Genomic DNA, 17,358 nt, shown 5'->3' on the forward strand with positions numbered 1-17,358 from the left:
TCGCAATAAACAACAAAGTTGTCACTGCCCTCAGGAAGTGATAGGATAGGTGCGGTGGTTAACTTCTTCTTCAAAGTTTGGAATTCTGATTCGTGTGCGGGTTCCCAAAGGAACTTCTTGCCCTTGTGAGTCAGCGCGGTCAAAGGACGCGCAATCAGAGAAAACCCTTCAATGAACCTTCGGTAGTAACCGGCGAGACCTAGGAATTGGCGAATGTGAGTTGGAGTAGTGGGGGTCTCCCACTTGCTGATGGCTTCAATCTTGGTGGGATCGACTTTGATACCCTGGTCGCTCACAACATGACCCAGAAATTGTACTTCCTTCAACCAAAATTCACACTTGGAGAATTTGGCGTAAAGTTGCTCTTGTCTCAAGAGTTCAAGTACTAGTCGGAGGTGTTGTTCATGCTCTTCTTCGCTCTTAGAGTAGATGAGAATATCATCTATGAAGACAATAACAAACTTGTCCAAGTAAGGCTTGCAGACACGATTCATGAGGTCCATAAACACGGCAGGTGCATTTGTCAACCCGAATGGCATCACGAGAAACTCATAATGACCATAACGGGTCCTGAATGCAGTTTTCATCACGTCACTTTCCTTCACCCTCAACTGGTGATAACCAGATTGCAAATCGATCTTTGAGTAGACACTCAATCCTTGTAGTTGATCAAAAAGGTCGTCAATTCGTGGAAGAGGATACCGATTCTTGATAGTTAATTTGTTGAGTTCACGGTAGTCGATACACATACGGAAGGATCCATCCTTCTTCTTCACAAACAACACAGGTGCGCCCCAAGGCGAGAAGCTTGGTTGGATAAATCCTCGATCAAGTAGTTCTTGTAGTTGACTCTATAATTCTTGCATCTCAGAAGGTACGAGTCTATAAGGTGCGCGAGCTACAGGTGCGGCTCCTGGCACTAAATCGATCTGAAATTCTACTGCTCTTTGCGGTGGTAATCCAGGCAATTCCTCTGGGAAGACATCGGAAAATTCGTTCACAATTCGAACGTCGTTCACGCTCTTCACCTCAGTTTCCACCGCTTTCACATGTGCTAGGACATCAAAACGTCCCTTCTTCATAATCTTTTGTGCTTTTACGCAACTAATGAGGTTCAAATTCGAGGTACATCTCTCTCCATAGATAACCAGTGGTTCGCCATCTCCTTGTGGTATGCGAAGTGCTTTATCTCCACAGATAATATCAGCCTTTATCTTGCTCAACCAATCCATACCGATGATCACGTCAAAACTTCCCAATTTGATAGGTATCAAATCAATTTCGAAATCTGCACCAGCTATGTTGATAATAGCTCCTCGACTAATGTGGTCAACTTTTTCAAGTTTACCGTTGGCGACCTCGACAAGCATACTCTCTTTTAACGGGACTAATGACCAATTAATCTTATCGCAAAAATGTCTACATACATAACTTCTATCCGCACCAGTATCAAACAAGACAGAAGCTAAAAGATTGTTGATTTTGAATATACCTGTCACCAAGTCGGGGTTTTCGCGTGCGTCCCTTGCATTAACATTAAAAGCTCTAGCGCGGGGTGGTCCACCGTATTTTTGCTTGTTTGGGCACGCATTTCTGAAATGGCCCGTCTGCCCGCATTCGTAACACTTCTTTGGTCCGTTGGTATTCGGCTTCCCATTCAAAGTGGTGACCTTGCAGTCTTTTTTAACATGCCCAGACCGTTGGCACTTCTCACAGACAACATTGCAATACCCAGTGTGGTGTTTGTAACACCTCTTGCATTGGGGTAAGGTTCCTTTGTAGTTCGGGTTGGAGTTGGTGTTGTTGTTGAGGTTGGGGTTTCCACCGTTGTTGTTTCCTCTGAAACCCTCATGTCATTTCGCCGGGTTCTGTTCATAGTTCCTTCCCCTGTTGTTGTTGTTGTGGTTATCCCATTTGCGTTTCTCACTAGTACCCGCTTTAGACTTAGTTTTCTCCGGTTCATCGATGGTTATTTGATTCATCAAAGTATGCGCCATGCGCATCGCTTCGGGAACATTCGGTGGTTTGGACGAGGTGACGTTACCCTTGATGGACTTAGGAAGTCCCCAAAAGTATCTCTCCATACGCTTGAATTCTGGGGTGACCATTGTCGGACACATCAGGGCTAGTTCCAAAAATCTCCTGTTGTAACCATCAAGGTCGTTCCCAACGGCCTTTAACTGCATGAATTCCATCTCCATCTTTTGTATTTCGGTTCTCGGACAATATTCCTCAATCATAGCCGCTTTGACATTCCTCCCATGGCGTAGCATACGCCTCATCGATACCTTTCGCTTGAGCTAACGTGTTCCACCACGTTAGTGCGCCGTCAGATAGCGTGCAAGATGCAAACTTGGTCTTGTTGTCCTCCGAACAGTTGCTAACTTGGAATACTGATTCAAGTTTCTCGAACCATCTGGTGAGACCAACCGGTCCCTCGGTTCCACTAAAGTTGTGTGGTTTACAGCTCTGGAATTCCTTGTAAGTACACCCATTTCGAACGGGTGGGATAACCGGTGGTGGTGGCGGTGGAGCTTGGAGGTTTCTTTCTGCTAGGGCTGCGGCTACACGTTCTTGGATCTTCTCTTCAATTTGAGCAGCAGTAGGTGTGGATCGACCGTTAGCCATGATGTTCTAAACAAAAATTTTGACTCAAGTCAAAATCCAGCATTCAATATAGTAATAATATAGTATATAGTAACCAACATGGAATCAAAACATCTCATGTTATTAAATAACGCATCTAGGTACAAATACCACAGAATTATCGTACATTAATGTAAATAGAACATCGTGCAAGAATTTAAATATCGCAAAGTTCCATTAATAATAATAAGTTTCCTACATCTGAATAAGTCCGTACAATACATGAGTGAAACATAAGACTACAACTAGATTACATCATGAAATCTAATACAAAAGTCCTACGGTGAAGGTGGGTGTAAGATGTCCAAAACCTGAGCCATCTGCTCCTCGAGCTTAGTAACCCGAGCTCGGAGAATCTCCACCTCCCTTGTCAATTCCTCGACAGTGGGAGCTGGTGGGGCAGACGGTGCTGGTGGTGCAGGTGGGGCCGGTGGAGCGGATGGTGCAGACCACACGAAACGGGGTGCAGATGTCCCGGCTCCAGAAATAGTCAGCACGTAATGAGGTGCCTTACGTATGAGTGGGTCGGCAGGGTACGGCACAAGCCGCTTACGGGCAGTAACCCTCCGACGCCGACCAAAAGCGTCAGTGAAAGCACGACCTCCATTCACCCCTGGAATGACGGTGCCATCAAGACGGTACCGTTTCTTCGGCGGGGTGGAGGGTGCCTGTATAGGTACGTCATCAAGGTTCTCTTCGTCGGAGTCACTGGAGTCATCTGTAGAGGAGTCATCGAATGAAGGATCATCAGAATCATGTGGTGGTGACACGGGTGGCTGAACTGGTCGTCCATGAGCGGCCATCATCTGTCTATATCTGAATGGCGGAATCGGCACTAAACATCCATCTGGAGCGCGTCGGCACGGCATGCGCATATGGTTACGGAATGGCCCTTCTCCGAACTTCGCGGGGATCACAACACCACCAATGCGGGGCTGTGACTCCGAGGGTCCGGGAGCAGACGAAGCTGGAATCTCCGCAGGGTCCACGTGTCCGTCAATAGTAGCCACTGGTGCAGGCGGCTGGCTGCTAGTCCCGGAAGATGAAGCGCCGGGGTCACTCGTGCGTATCGGGATCGGTGGATCGGCAACGGTGGTAGGTGGAGTAGCTGAAGAGTCTAAACTGCCCAAAACGCTAGCAGGTGGTACATCAGACATCTGAACAAGGAAAATAAATTTTCCATGTCAGTAAGTCATAAAGCAAGCACGTATTAGGCCAACAATTTAAATCATGTATAACAATAAGTAGCATGGCAATAACAGCAAATCGTACGAAGGTAGCATGCAATCGAAAGCAAGTAATATCATACAGTAGTGAAATCATGTAGTAACATATGGCATATAGCAGTGAAAGTAAGCAGCAGCATGCAGTAAGTTCAGCAGAAACACGTAAACTAGCAAGTTGTAGATTAATCCTATTAGCGAATCCTACTTGGTCGGGTCTTAGACTCACTAATGCAACCTAATTCCGTACAACCAATGCTCTGATACCAAATGTGATGCCCCGTACAAAACCATCGTGTACGAATCATCAACAACAGGATCATTACAAGGTTAAGTACTATATGCGATTTCAAAAAGAGTTTGCATTCATTAATAAAGTGATGTCTAAACCAACATCGAATGTTTTACAATCCAAAAGCATGCTTCACTAAGTAGAAGCAAATAATAAGTGTATGTGACCACAACGGTCGTTACAAGTCATAGTTCAAAAGTACAAATGTTTGAATGCAAAATAAAGTAGTTCATGCGATAACAACTCTAAGCAGCGGGTGTCTACAGCACGACTAGTACACAGCGGAAGCTAACCTCAAGCACCTGAGAAAAACATGCTTTAAAACGTCAACACAAAGGTTGGTGAGCTATAGTTTAAGTATAACAGTAAGTAAGGTAGGCCACGAGATTTCAGTGCTACAAAGAGCGTTTCAAAACAGTACGATAAAGTATATGTTAACCGTGGGCACTTGGTAACTAACTTAATGTTTATACCCCCTGAAAGTACACTTGGCAAGTGCGTATGTCTACGAAGTATTAAACACTCGTTAAATGCTAGCGCTACTAGCCCGAGTGGGGATGTCAAACCCTATGGATCCATATCTAAGATTCGCGTTCATGGTTCAAAAACCAATGATTAAACGTTACCGAGCTAAAGGGAATGTTTATGCCGTTGTATAACCCACACATATATAAGTTTAAGTACTCGTACCTAGTATGTAAAACATAAAATCCGCATGCATTCTCAGTTCCCAGAATAAGTTAAAGTAAAAAGGGAATGCTATAACTCACAATGATAAAGTAGCGGTAAAAGTCGAGTCGGGAAAAGTGTGCAAGTAATCGGTCCGAAAGGTCCAATGAGTCCTCAACCTAAGTCAAATAGTACTAAGTCAGTAAATCATCCTAATAGGTTTAAAAGTATGTAAATAAGGTCTTAAAGGTCATCATCATTCATCATCAAACAAAAGGCGTAAAGTAAGTTTCGTTTATGAAAGTAGTTTAAAACAAAGGCTGACTTTGATCAGTCACCGCGGCCTCTACCCTTACTGAATTAAGGTGAGACCAGTGGCCATGGCTCCGTATATGAGTCCTTTAAGTGTGGTAAAATTTACAGAATCAAACTCATCTTCATTTGACCGTGGCGACGGTCTAAGTGCGAGTAGGTCCGAAATTTCTGCACAACGTTAAAAGGACATAGTGACGATCGGAGGGCCATAAATCCTAAACCGTAACTTGGATTAAGATGAGTCCTATATGAAAAGTTATCTAATAGAAAAGATCTATCTGAAAATCAAGGTTACAGTAGCCTAGGTTTATTGGTCTGTTACAGAAACAGCACAACAGTAGGTAGAAGACAGAAAGCAGTAAAATAATGGGTTCCGGTGAGTTTGATGCTTGATGCTTATCACGGTTCTCATCCTTGATGCGTATAGCTTCAAGTGTACAACTCGTTGATGTGTTTGCATCATCTTGACCAAGATTTGACCATCACAACCCAAGTGCAAGTCTAAGACATGAAGCACAACTCACTTAAGAGTTGTATGAAGTTTGATGAACCAAAGTTACATCAAAGTCTTATATCTAACACATACATGAACTTTAAGACTAATAATAAGTTGCAAACTTGAAAGTGAACTTATGAAATCAAGATCTTAAGTTGTAGAACATAGTTCTTAGTTTGATCTTGAAGATCCAAGACTCAAAAGTCTAGATCTAACATAAGTGTACAAAGTTATAATTAAAAAGTTTCATTTACATGTCCTTGAACTTTTAAAGTTACTTTTAGTTCAAGATTTATGAGATCAAAGTTAACTAGTAACATTTGACCAATCACAACCAACAAACAAGAAATTAAAGTGTATAATATGAAGAAATAAACTAAGTAAACAAGTAATTAGTTCATGGTTTGTTCATACTTTAAAGATTCAAACCAAAGTTTGATCTTTAAGAGAGTAAACTTTAAAGTTTACTAACATGACTTTCAAGTATGATTTGTAACACATGAACTTGCAATCTTTTAAGAAAGTGTATGTAGAACATAACTAGTAAGTTAAGTTCTTGTGTGTTCTTGAAGATACAAGATAAAAGAAGAATCAAACTAGAAAGTTTATTCTTGTAACATGTAAGTAAGTAACAACAATTAACAAAGACAAGTAGTTAAACAATATTCAAGAACAAGTAACAAAAGATGATGATGATTAAAGGGGTTTTTGAATTCGGTTTAGACAAGAAGAAAGGAAGAGAAAAAGTCTCATGTAACTTACAAGTTTAGAGAGAAAAAGAGAGGAAATGTTGAGAGGATTTTGCAAGTAAATGTGTGTGTGTTTGAATGAGAGGAATGGATGAGTGTAAGTAATGAAAAAAATGAAAAACAAAACTCTATCCCATGGCCTAAAGGCCACGGTTTTCCAGCAGAAAAATGGAGGGAGGACTTTGTTTGGTGGTTACTTGTATGTTAAAGTTCAAAAGGGTGGTTAATGGATGGGGTCTCATGGGGATTATGAGCTAACAAGATTCCAAGTATTCTAACTACTAGTTCATATCACTAAATGATACTTACAAGTGAATGACATGGGCTAACTAAGTCCATTAATAATGTAGGGTGGGCTTATAAGCCCAAAGTCATAAGTCCATAACACTAATAAAGCCCAAGTTCACTTAATTAACAAATAAATCCAATTAAAGCCCAAGTAATTAACTAAAAACCTTAGTTAATTAAAATGATTAATAAAACTAATCATGAATGTAAATAATATGTGAAAATATTATTCGTGTAAGTTCCGGGTGTCACAAAGACGTTTCGGGCAATTAAAGTCAAGTACGGGCAATTATGGCAACATGTAAATGTAATAACATACATTCGTTTAATCACACGTATTAATAATAACAATTATTAATAAATAAATGTTGGAAAATCCAGGGTCGTTACAGTCGAGACCTCTCATGTCAAACACATTCATGAGCTTGTTCCGGCTTCGTTGATTTCAGACGTTTTGGTTAATGGACATATTTGGGTCAATGAAGTTTCTGATGTTTCGTTCATCGAAAGAATTCAGTTGGCTACTGTTTCGGCTAACTTTATTCATGTTGTTAACGGTTCGGTTATGAAGGAAACGATGGCAGGAGGGGGTGATTTGGAAACAGGGGAGACTAGGAGTGCTCCTGATCATGGTGGTAAGGTTTTAGGTGTTGGCAATGAGGGTGGTGGTGTTGGTGGCGAGAAGGATGTTGGTTGTTCTACCCCATTTAAAACGGGCATTTTGGCTAATCATGACCGGTTCAATGTTGTTGATTCGGGTTCGGGTTTTGCTACTCCTACTTCGGTTACGTTCTCTTTAGATCATGTGCAAGCGGCTTTAGATTCTCAAGGATTTCGAAAACGTAAAAGGTCTCGTTGTTTAGATTTAAGTTCAAGTGGTAATGATGGGAGGTTAGGGTGTCAATCATTGGTGAATGGCACAAATGGATCGGGTCTTGCTACGGGATGTGCAGGTTTGGATGTAGGACAATCGAGTAACAAGTTGGACGGGTTGGAGTCGGGTCGTGTGAATTGTTTGTCGGGTAAAGATTCGGGTGGGCATTCGAAGGAATTCAGGTTTGATGAGGGGGCTGACCATGGCACTAGTTTCGGGTCTTTCTCGGATGATGGGGCGGGTGAGGGTGATGGGTCGAGTAGAAAGTTTAGTTTTTTTGAAGAGGTGCTAAAAGGTATTGAAGGATTGGTTAGGGTGGAAGGCAAGTTGATTGGGTCAAAGACGCTTCCGAAGGCAAAAGAGGGTTCAAGGGCTCGGTCAAAGAAAGGTAAAGGGGTGATAGTGCGACGGTCTAAGTTCGATGGTTAAGTCTTGATTTTCTTTTGTTAGTTTGATGTGTCATTGCGTTTTGGTTGATTTTTGTTTTGTTATGCATTTTGTTAGAGGTGTTGTAGTTTGTTTGGTCTCGGTTGAGGTGTTGTTTATCGGGCCTTGTTGCCGGGTTTGTTTTCCTTTGCTTCTGTTTGTGTCTTCATCCTTTGGATGAAGTCTCCTTTTGTTATTAAAGTTAATGTTTTTTTGCCAAAAAAATAAAAAAATTCTTATGATTGTATTTAAAGCAAATTCTAACCCCAAGAGGTGGCTTGGTGGTAAGATGCTTGGAAAGTTTTAAAGGGACTCAGGTTCAATCCTCATTTGCTACACTTTGGGGGGCTTGTCTTTAAAAAAAAATGTAAAGCAAATTCTATAAAAAAATTTTACATCGTTTTCTTATTTTCGATAATTTATTTCATGCTGCAAGATATAAAAGGATTATATTTTCAAACTCAGAGTGAAGGTGGTAGTGACGATGGTTGATCTGAATATTCAGATCTTGTTTCATATCTCTTCTCCACCGGAAATATCTTTGCCGGAGTTGCTCCAGCCACCACTGTAATCACCGGATCCATCACTGTCATCAGCGCTAGACATTCTAGCGGTGTTCGAATTGGGGTCAACAATTTGATTGCGTAGGAAATGGAATTCTAAAGATCTGTAAATCGATGGTTTGAGGTCAATTTTTGGATCAAAGTGATTTGTAGACCTGCCCGCTCATTTGTTAATGTTGCTCACCCGTGTCGTGTTAATTAATTTTAGGACAAACTTCATAAAAAAATTATGTTTTCAAAAGTTAATAAAAGCGGTGGCGTGGAATGCGACATTAGCATTGAACGGAGAAAGTTAACGAGTAATGGCACACCTCTTTTTGATAACTTTTGAAAACATAATCCTCTTTATCTTCTAGAATGAAAAAGATTACCAAAAATAAAAAAATAGGTAAAATGGTTACCTTTTTATGAAATTTGTCCATGTTGCATAAATAATTGTGCAATTAGGTAAATGCATCACAAGGTAATAATTAACCAATATGTAAAAATGAAGTAAAGCCGGTTAACGTCAACTATCAGTAATTTTTTTTAAAAGTAATGACGGATTTATCATCACCTATCCAAACTAAAAATATTTTTATTTATAAATTTTTTATACGGAATTCGATAGATTCACCATAAACTTGCAATTTTTGTAAATTACACTTCAACACACAAGTTTGATGATTTATCAAATTGTTTTGATGAAAATATTTGGTAACTGATTACAAGATCCACTAAAAAATCAATTATTATTACAAACCAATTAAGTTTTTTCTTTTCAGGTTATTTAAAAAGGGCGATATGTGCTACTCATATGATTATTTTTTATTTAAAATGTAAGATTTTAAAATGTAATTAGTAGAGATTGAACCTTGATGTCTTTTAAAAATTCTTAAACACTTAATCACTATACCACTCCTTATAATTCATATGATTTAAATTGGGACATTTTATAAGAATATTTGAACATCAACAACTAAACTTATATATATATATATATATATATCTCTTGATAAAACATGTGACAATAGACCCAACTGTCACGAGTCCATATCACAAATAGTGAGCTTTATAGTGACAATTATCACCAGAAAGTAGGAAATTTTATACACCATTCACTGTGAACTAACCAACAAAATCATACATGGGTTCAGAACACCTGTGACAATTATCAATTTATTACGGAGTATTGTTAATATTATTATTATATATATATATATATATATATATATGGGGGTGATTCTCACACACACTTTTTTGATCCTCACACACCAATTTAAAGAAATGGAGTATTATTAGAAGAGTAAAAGGTTAAAATAGGTGTGTGAGGATAAAAAAAGGATGTGTTAAAATCATCCCCCTATATATATATATATATATATATATATATATATATATATATATATATATATATATATATATATTATATTACTATCCTAAAAAAACAAATAACTTGTAAACCATACATGAAACTATCTTGCAATTTGCTACAAACTTCACTTCAGTCGACATTGCTCTTCCTTGAGTCACTTTTGATGGCTTCTTAGTCTGCTCTATTCACTGTAATCTATCTTTCTCTACACCATACGTACATAATATGAATCTAGTTGTTGAAAGTTGCAATCTTTTTCACATATTGGGTTACTTTCTTCATATGTTTTGAAATCTCTTGGTTCATATTCATATATTGTTTATTTATGCTTTGTGTGTTGAAAATTTAGGGTTTATGACATTTCTTAAGTAATCCCACCATGTTTGTTGTTTTGCTTCAATGGGTTAATATTAATACTAATGATCAGTGTTGTTTTTTTCACTTAATCTGCCAACTTGTTAATAATTATAAAATTGCCCTAAAATTTGCTAATAGACTAACCAGGGTAAACGGATAAGGTTTTCCCTCTTCAGCCTACTCAATGAAGGTGATTATTTTTTACCCAGATTTACGTGACCTAACCGGGTTATCTCTAACCGTTTCTGAACCTTTTTTTACCACCCGCTAGTGAGAACGGTAAACTAACATTTTTTTTTGTTTAAGGTATATCAAGGTGTATGAAACTCTAAGGAAAATGAGTAAGATTTTAGTTTGGGCAATGGTGGTGTTTGTAGTTAACTTCAGTGTATGTTTTGCTGAAAGGGTTAACGATACAAGTGTTACTAGTAGACCGCAAATCGTAAATATTGCATCCATTTTGACATTCGACTCTATCATTGGAAAAGTCGCTAAAATCGCTTTACAAGCTGCAATTGAAGATGTAAATTCTGACCCAACTATTCTTCATGGAACCAAGTTGGAAATAACTCTTCATGATTCCAATTACAGTGCATTTCTCAGCATGATGGAAGGTAAATATATTAAACATGTGTTTATTTTGTTATGTCATTGTGTTAAAGGTATAAAAACACGCTGGTTTCATATATCTTAATTACACATGGCAAACGGATCAGGTTGGGTTGGTTTGGGTAACGGGTCAAAACGGTTTTTGGTTGAAATGGGTCATGGGTCAAACATGTCAGGTTTTTATGTGTGTCCAAATGGGTCAGGTTGGGTAACAGGTCAAAATGAGTCATGGGTGAAATGGGTCCAAACGGGTCATCTATTTACATTCGACTTTACATTTATGATTATATTTTACTTTAATATTTACGGTTTATATACATATAAGAAAATATTACTACGTAATATATATAATAAATTATATAACCTGACTGTTTTTATAAATGTTTGACATATTAAACTTACTATGCTCAACCCATTTGACCCAATCACAAGAACCATTAGACCTATCTCTATTTATTGAGCTTTAAGAAATGATACCGATTGGACCTGTTCCTTTAACTTGGTATAGAGCCCAATAGGTTGGAGGGAAACCCGTTGGACCTTTTTTTTAAGTTTTGATATATATTGCCATGCCTAATTTCTCTAAATACCCAATTGACTCAAAAGCTTGACCCACTTGACCCAAAATTTGAGAGTATAGGTCTCGATTGCCAAGTATAGGTATAACATATACATTTTAAAAAATTTGATTTTATCTTTTAATAGCTATACAAGTTATGAAGACGGAAACTGTGGCCTTAATCGGCCCCCAAAGTTCGGTCCTAGCTCACGTGATTTCGCACGTTGCAAACGAGCTTCAAGTTCCTTTGTTGTCTTTCACAGCAACAGATCCTACATTATCTTCGCTTCAGTACCCGTTTTTTGTTCGAACAACGCATAGTGATCTTTATCAAATGGCTGCAATCGCAGATATAGTTAGATACTATGAATGGAGACAAGTTATAGCAATTTACTATGATGATGATCATGGAAGAAATGGTATAATTTCGTTAGGAGATCAATTAGCAGCTAGAGGATGTAAGATTAGCTATAAAGCACCTATTAATCCACTAGCTACTAAAACGGATATAACCGATGTTTTAGTTCAAGTTGCGTTAATGGAGTCAAGAGTTATTGTTGTCCATACGTATGCAAATTGGGGATTAGATATTCTTGATGTGGCTAAAAGTCTTGACATGTTAGAAAATGGGTACGTTTGGATCACAACGAATTGGCTATCAACGATCATAGATATAAGCTCGCCACTTCCTTTAGAGACGATTGATGTTATGCAAGGGATTATTACATTAAGGTCGTACGTTAAAGAATCCGAACTTACGAAAAAGTTCACTTCCGAGTGGGGAAACTTAACTACGTTTGGATTAAGTACTTATAGTTTATACGCGTACGACACTGTTTGGCTGTTTGCTCGTGCGCTTGATGCTTTCTTCAATCAAGGTGGAAACATTTCATTTTCAAAAGATTTAAAGTTAAGAAATTTGAAAGGTGGTGTCATGAATCTTGAATCTCTTAGTGTTTTTGATGACGGTAAGTTATTGCTTCAAGAAATTTTAAAAGTTAAAATGAAAGGATTAACAGGAGTTATGGAGTTCGATTCTGATAAGAATATAAAATTTCCTGTGTTTGAAGTTCTTAATGTGATTGGTACTGGTGTTAGGAGAATTGGATATTGGTCAAACATTTCAGGTTTGTCAACTGTCCCATATCGACGATTAAATTCTTCTGAAGCGTTACAACCTGTGATTTGGCCGGGTCAAACAACTAAAAAGCCACGTGGATGGGTTTTTCCAGAAAATGGAAAACAGTTGACAATTGGTGTTCCTAATCGAGTTAGTTTTCAAGAATTTGTGGGCCAGTCAAAGGGCACCGATGCGTTCAGAGGGTACTGTATTGATGTGTTTACGTCTGCTGTAAACTTATTGCCATATGCTGTGCCGTATAAGTTTGTAGCCTTTGGAGATGGTTCGACGAACCCAAGCAACACCAAGCTCGTACGCATGATACAGGCCGGTGTGAGTATTTTTTTTATTGTTTCTTTAAACATTAAAACCCTGACCCAGCCCGTTTTGACATATACAAATTTTACCTGTTTCAGTATGCCATCGTAATTGAAACAGATAAAATTTATTGGATTGAATGCAGGTTTATGATGGTGCGGTGGGTGATATTGCTATCACGACTAATCGAACTCGACTAGCAGATTTTTCACAACCATTTATCGAATCTGGGCTTGTTGTAGTGGCACCAGTTCGGAGGTTAAGCTCTAATACTTCGGCTATTCTTAGACCATATTCTCCGTTAATGTGGTGTGTTTCAGGAGCCTTTTTTATAGTTGTCGGAGCTGTTGTTTGGACTCTAGAACATCGTGTAAATGATGAATTTCGGGGTCCTCCTAAAAAACAGATTGTCACGGTTTTATGGTAAGTGTCTTTTAAAATTAGGCGCTTTTCTATTTTTTAAGATGTTTTTGTCTGAATGAATATGTGTCTTAAAGGTTTGTATGCCGAATAATGAAGACTGCTAATTTTTATGTCTGCATAATAACTTAATCATGTCTGCAATACTAAGAAGCATATTTCTAAGTCTCCGAGTTTGCGGACAGATTAAGACATTATTTTATCGATGTCTTTTATAAAAACAAACAGTCTGCACTAAAAACGTCCGTGGGCGCCCAGACATAAGACATAACAAGATGTGCAGACTGAAAAACAAACAACACCAAAGGTTTTCATAACAGAAGCCTAGATATGTTACTTGTCACTTATGGTTGGATTTTGTCAACTTTGTGTTTACAGGTTTAGCTTTTCAACTTTGTTTTTCTCCCACAGTAAGTGTTCTTAACATCTGCGGTTAACGAATTCGGTACTTCTGATATATCAAAGGAATTGTATGATTTTATTTGCATTGGTTATGCAGGAGAAAACACGCACAGCACGCTTGGTCGTATGGTTTTGCTACTATGGCTATTCGTTGTTTTGATAATAAACTCGAGCTATACAGCTAGTTTGACTTCAATCTTGACTGTTCAAAAGCTTTATTCGCCTATTAAAGGAATCGATAGTTTGATGGCAAGCAAAGATCCCATTGGGTACCAAGAGAATTCATTTGTCCGTAACTATCTTATTTCCGAATATGGTATCAATAAAGCTCGATTAATTCCTCTTTCAATGCCTGAAGACTTTGAAAAAGCGTTACGAGATGGACCCCACAATGGTGGTGTTGCTGCAGTCGTTGATGAACGTGCATACATTGAACTTTTTCTTTCGTCCCGTTGTGATTTTAGCATTGTTGGTCAGGAGTTCACCAAAAATGGATGGGGATTTGTAAGTAGCTTTGACTTTTTTGGTCAAATGTTTGAATTTCCAGCATCTAATTTATGCATAAACATCCTAGTTTCATGATTATAAACAGCGAATACTATACTACTTGTATATACTTTACAGCCTATATTCGAACTATGTCGAATTCAAATCTTGGAATTTAGAAGCCATATGTTCAATTTTCTCTCATAAAAATTTGACTTTTAAGTCAACTCTAATGTTTATCGCTCTTTCTTTTTCGCAGGCCTTTCCTCGAGACTCTCCTTTAGCAGCCGATTTGTCAACAGCTATTTTAATGCTATCAGAAAACGGTGAGCTACAAAGGATCCACGACAAATGGTTAATGAGAAGCGCATGCGCTTCACAAGGATCAATATCTGAAGCAGATCAACTTGAATTAACGAGCTTTCAAGGCCTATTTTTAATATGTGGTTTAGTTTGCTTTATAGCTCTCATCATATACTTTGCACTAATCATACGCCAATTCTCCAAACATTATCCAGCCCTTTCTGAATCCGCTGGTAGAAGCGTACAATCAGGACCCATTCAAACGTTCATCACATTTGTTGATGAAAAAGAAGAGACGATAAAAGCTCGTTCCAAGAGAAAATATACAGAAGGAAGTTCAAGCAGAACAGAAACAGATGATTTGTCAAATGATAATTATAAATGCATTAAAAGAGATTTATCATTGAGCACCTAAATGTGACTGCAAAAACTTGTATTAGCTGAATTAGTCAGTAAAGGCTATATCAGTTGCTAGTGTACACTTTTCAGTCAAATTTGTAATAGTTGGTTCACACTGTTATTCGAATTAAACATAGCAAATACTCCATTCCAGGTTAACCAAAGGTTACCACATTTAGCATAATGTCGCTCAAGTTAATCAGGTCATCAAAAGATTTTACTTTATGTAAATAGTTATTGTATTAAGTTAAGCAGTTTTGATTATATTTGTTCAAGTCTGTAGCACCTTTAAAAGAATAGACTAATTATAGATATAAATTCGTTCTTGTTCATATGGGAATACACAGACAAGAAAATGAGATATAAAACAACTGATGGATGAAAAAAATAGATACTAAAGTTATTAATCTTTTGATTTGGGTTGCTCCATTTATGGCATATGTTTTTTAAAATAAATAATACTTTAAGCAAACATCCGTTGTAGTCTAGTTGGTTAGGATACTCGGCTCTCACCCGAGAGACCCGGGTTCAAGTCCCGGCAACGGAAAGTTTTTACTTTTACATTTAGCTTTTTTTAGTTGTGATGAGCAATAAATTATGGACTGTATATATCTTTTCTTATACTTTTACATTTAGCTTTTTTTAGTTGTGATGAGCAATAAATTATGGACTGTATATATCTTTTCTTTATTTCTTATCCAACATAAAAGTTATGGGAGATGATTCTAATACACCCTTTTTTGATCCTCACACATTTATTTTAACCTTTTACTCTTCTAATAATACCCCATTTCTTTAAATTAGTATGTGAGGATCAAAAAAGTGTGTGTTAGAATCATCCCCCAAAAGTTATGGTGTTAGATTTTTAATCATGTAATGGCTAGAGACTATTTAAACAAAAAGGGAAAGAGACTATATTGAAGTTATTGGTAACAACTTTGTGAAATCGACTAACTCAACTCCAATAGCCTCAACAAAAGAGACTTGCAACATTAAAAGTATGACATTACACTTCGAAAATAAGCCACACATAACTCTGCGTCCACAACACTTGAACGCGTTGTCAACTGGAAACCTAGCCAAAGAAAGGATCGAGTTGTCAGTACGTATGGAAAGTATTCGTTTAAGAAACTTGTAAACTATGGACAGACAATAAGCTAGATCGAATGGAGTAGGGGACCATACACATGAAAATAATGAAGATGATGATGACAAGTTATATAATCGCCTACACAAGACTCGGTCACTACAAAGGAGGCCACAAAAGTCCCTTTCACCACAAGACTTGCACTCACGTCTCTAGTTAACGACTACAAGTTGGAAAGATAGACCTTCCAAACAAATAAGGTGTTGGTAGGCTTTGGTAGGCACATAAACCTTACTTCATGGATGCCATTTTGGTGAGTTAAACGTTGTAGGGGGCTAGTTGCAAGCAACAAGACGACAAACCCACATCATTTGCTGTCGAGAAAGTAACTATTCTTATACATATGAGAAAATGATCTCAACTTATGATTGAGTTAGACTTTTTCTCTGCAATATGACCAGTTAAAATAATCTTAGTATACAATTATACTAACCTAACTGATTAGAAAAAAAAAAAAAAAAACTCAGAATGTAGTTGACACACCTTCAGAGGTTATCAACATACAATTAGGTAGGTCTGTCACTCATAGACTGAATCCACCGTATACAATAAGATACGAACCCCAAACATAAGGGTAGGCTTCTGCATTCTCTCATAAACATCCTAGTTTCAAGATTATGAACAGTGAATACTACTTGTATGTGCTTTACAGCCTATATTCGAACCATGTCGAATTCAAAAACTAACAGCCACATGTTCAATTTTCTCTCATAAAGATTTGACTTTTAAAGTCAACTCTAATGTTTATTGCTCTTTCTTTTTCGCAGGCCTTTCCTCGAGACTCTCCTTTAGCAGCCGATTTGTCGACAGCTATTTTAATGTTATCAGAAAACGGTGAGCTACAAAGGATCCACGACAAATGGTTAATGCGAAGTGCATGTGCGTCACAAGGATCGATATCAGAAGCGGATCAACTTCAATTAACAAGCTTTCAAGGCTTATTTTTGATATGCGGTTTGGTTTGCTTTATCGCTCTCATCATATACTTTGCACTAATCGTACGCCAAGTTACCAAACATTATCCAGCCCTTTCTGAATCTCCGGGTAGAAGCATCCAATCGGGACCCATTCAAACGTTCATCACATTTGTTGATGAAAAAGAAGAGACGATAAAAGCTCGTTCGAAGAGGAAATACATAGAAGGAAGTTCAAGTAAAACTGATGATTTGTCAAATGATAATTATTAATGCATCTAGAGACATTTATCATTGAACACCTAAATGTGACTGCAGAATACTTGTATTAGCTAAGTTAGTCACAAAAGGCTATATGAGTTGCTAGTGTACATTTTTGGGTCAAATTTGTAATAGTTGGTTCGCACTGTTATTCGAATTAACCATAGC

The 17,358-nt window shown here is 37.8% G+C and overlaps 1 protein-coding gene and 1 non-coding gene across 2 annotated transcripts; both read left to right on the top strand.

The window, feature by feature from the left end:
* Positions 1-9,977: 9,977 nt before the first annotated feature.
* LOC139896599 (glutamate receptor 3.6-like) lies at positions 9,978-14,964 on the top strand. The gene is made up of 7 exons (XM_071879241.1): positions 9,978-10,085; positions 10,559-10,866; positions 11,567-12,873; positions 13,004-13,281; positions 13,657-13,688; positions 13,778-14,184; positions 14,426-14,964. The coding sequence occupies exons 2-7, from the start codon at positions 10,590-10,592 to the stop codon at positions 14,882-14,884; spliced, it is 2,760 nt and encodes a 919-aa protein (XP_071735342.1). The 5' UTR covers positions 9,978-10,085; positions 10,559-10,589; the 3' UTR covers positions 14,885-14,964.
* A 378-nt stretch (positions 14,965-15,342) lies between these two features.
* On the top strand, positions 15,343-15,415 carry TRNAE-CUC (transfer RNA glutamic acid (anticodon CUC)). Its single transcript has one exon. It is a non-coding gene; the product is annotated as a tRNA-Glu (tRNA).
* Positions 15,416-17,358: the final 1,943 nt, after the last annotated feature.

The sequence above is a fragment of the Rutidosis leptorrhynchoides genome, chromosome 3 (assembly GCF_046630445.1).
Source record: "Rutidosis leptorrhynchoides isolate AG116_Rl617_1_P2 chromosome 3, CSIRO_AGI_Rlap_v1, whole genome shotgun sequence".
NCBI lineage: Eukaryota > Viridiplantae > Streptophyta > Magnoliopsida > Asterales > Asteraceae > Rutidosis > Rutidosis leptorrhynchoides.

What these genes read in the sequence shown, in the direction of transcription:
- LOC139896599 (XM_071879241.1), top strand. Translation starts at nt 10,590, where the DNA reads ATGAGTAAGATTTTAGTTTGGGCAATGGTGGTGTTTGTAGTTAACTTC. An exon ending in ATTTCTCAGCATGATGGAAG is followed by an intron (nt 10,867 to 11,566) that starts GTAAATATATTA and finishes ATCTTTTAATAG; the next exon opens with CTATACAAGTTATGAAGACG. An exon ending in CCAAAAATGGATGGGGATTT is followed by an intron (nt 14,185 to 14,425) that starts GTAAGTAGCTTT and finishes TCTTTTTCGCAG; the next exon opens with GCCTTTCCTCGAGACTCTCC.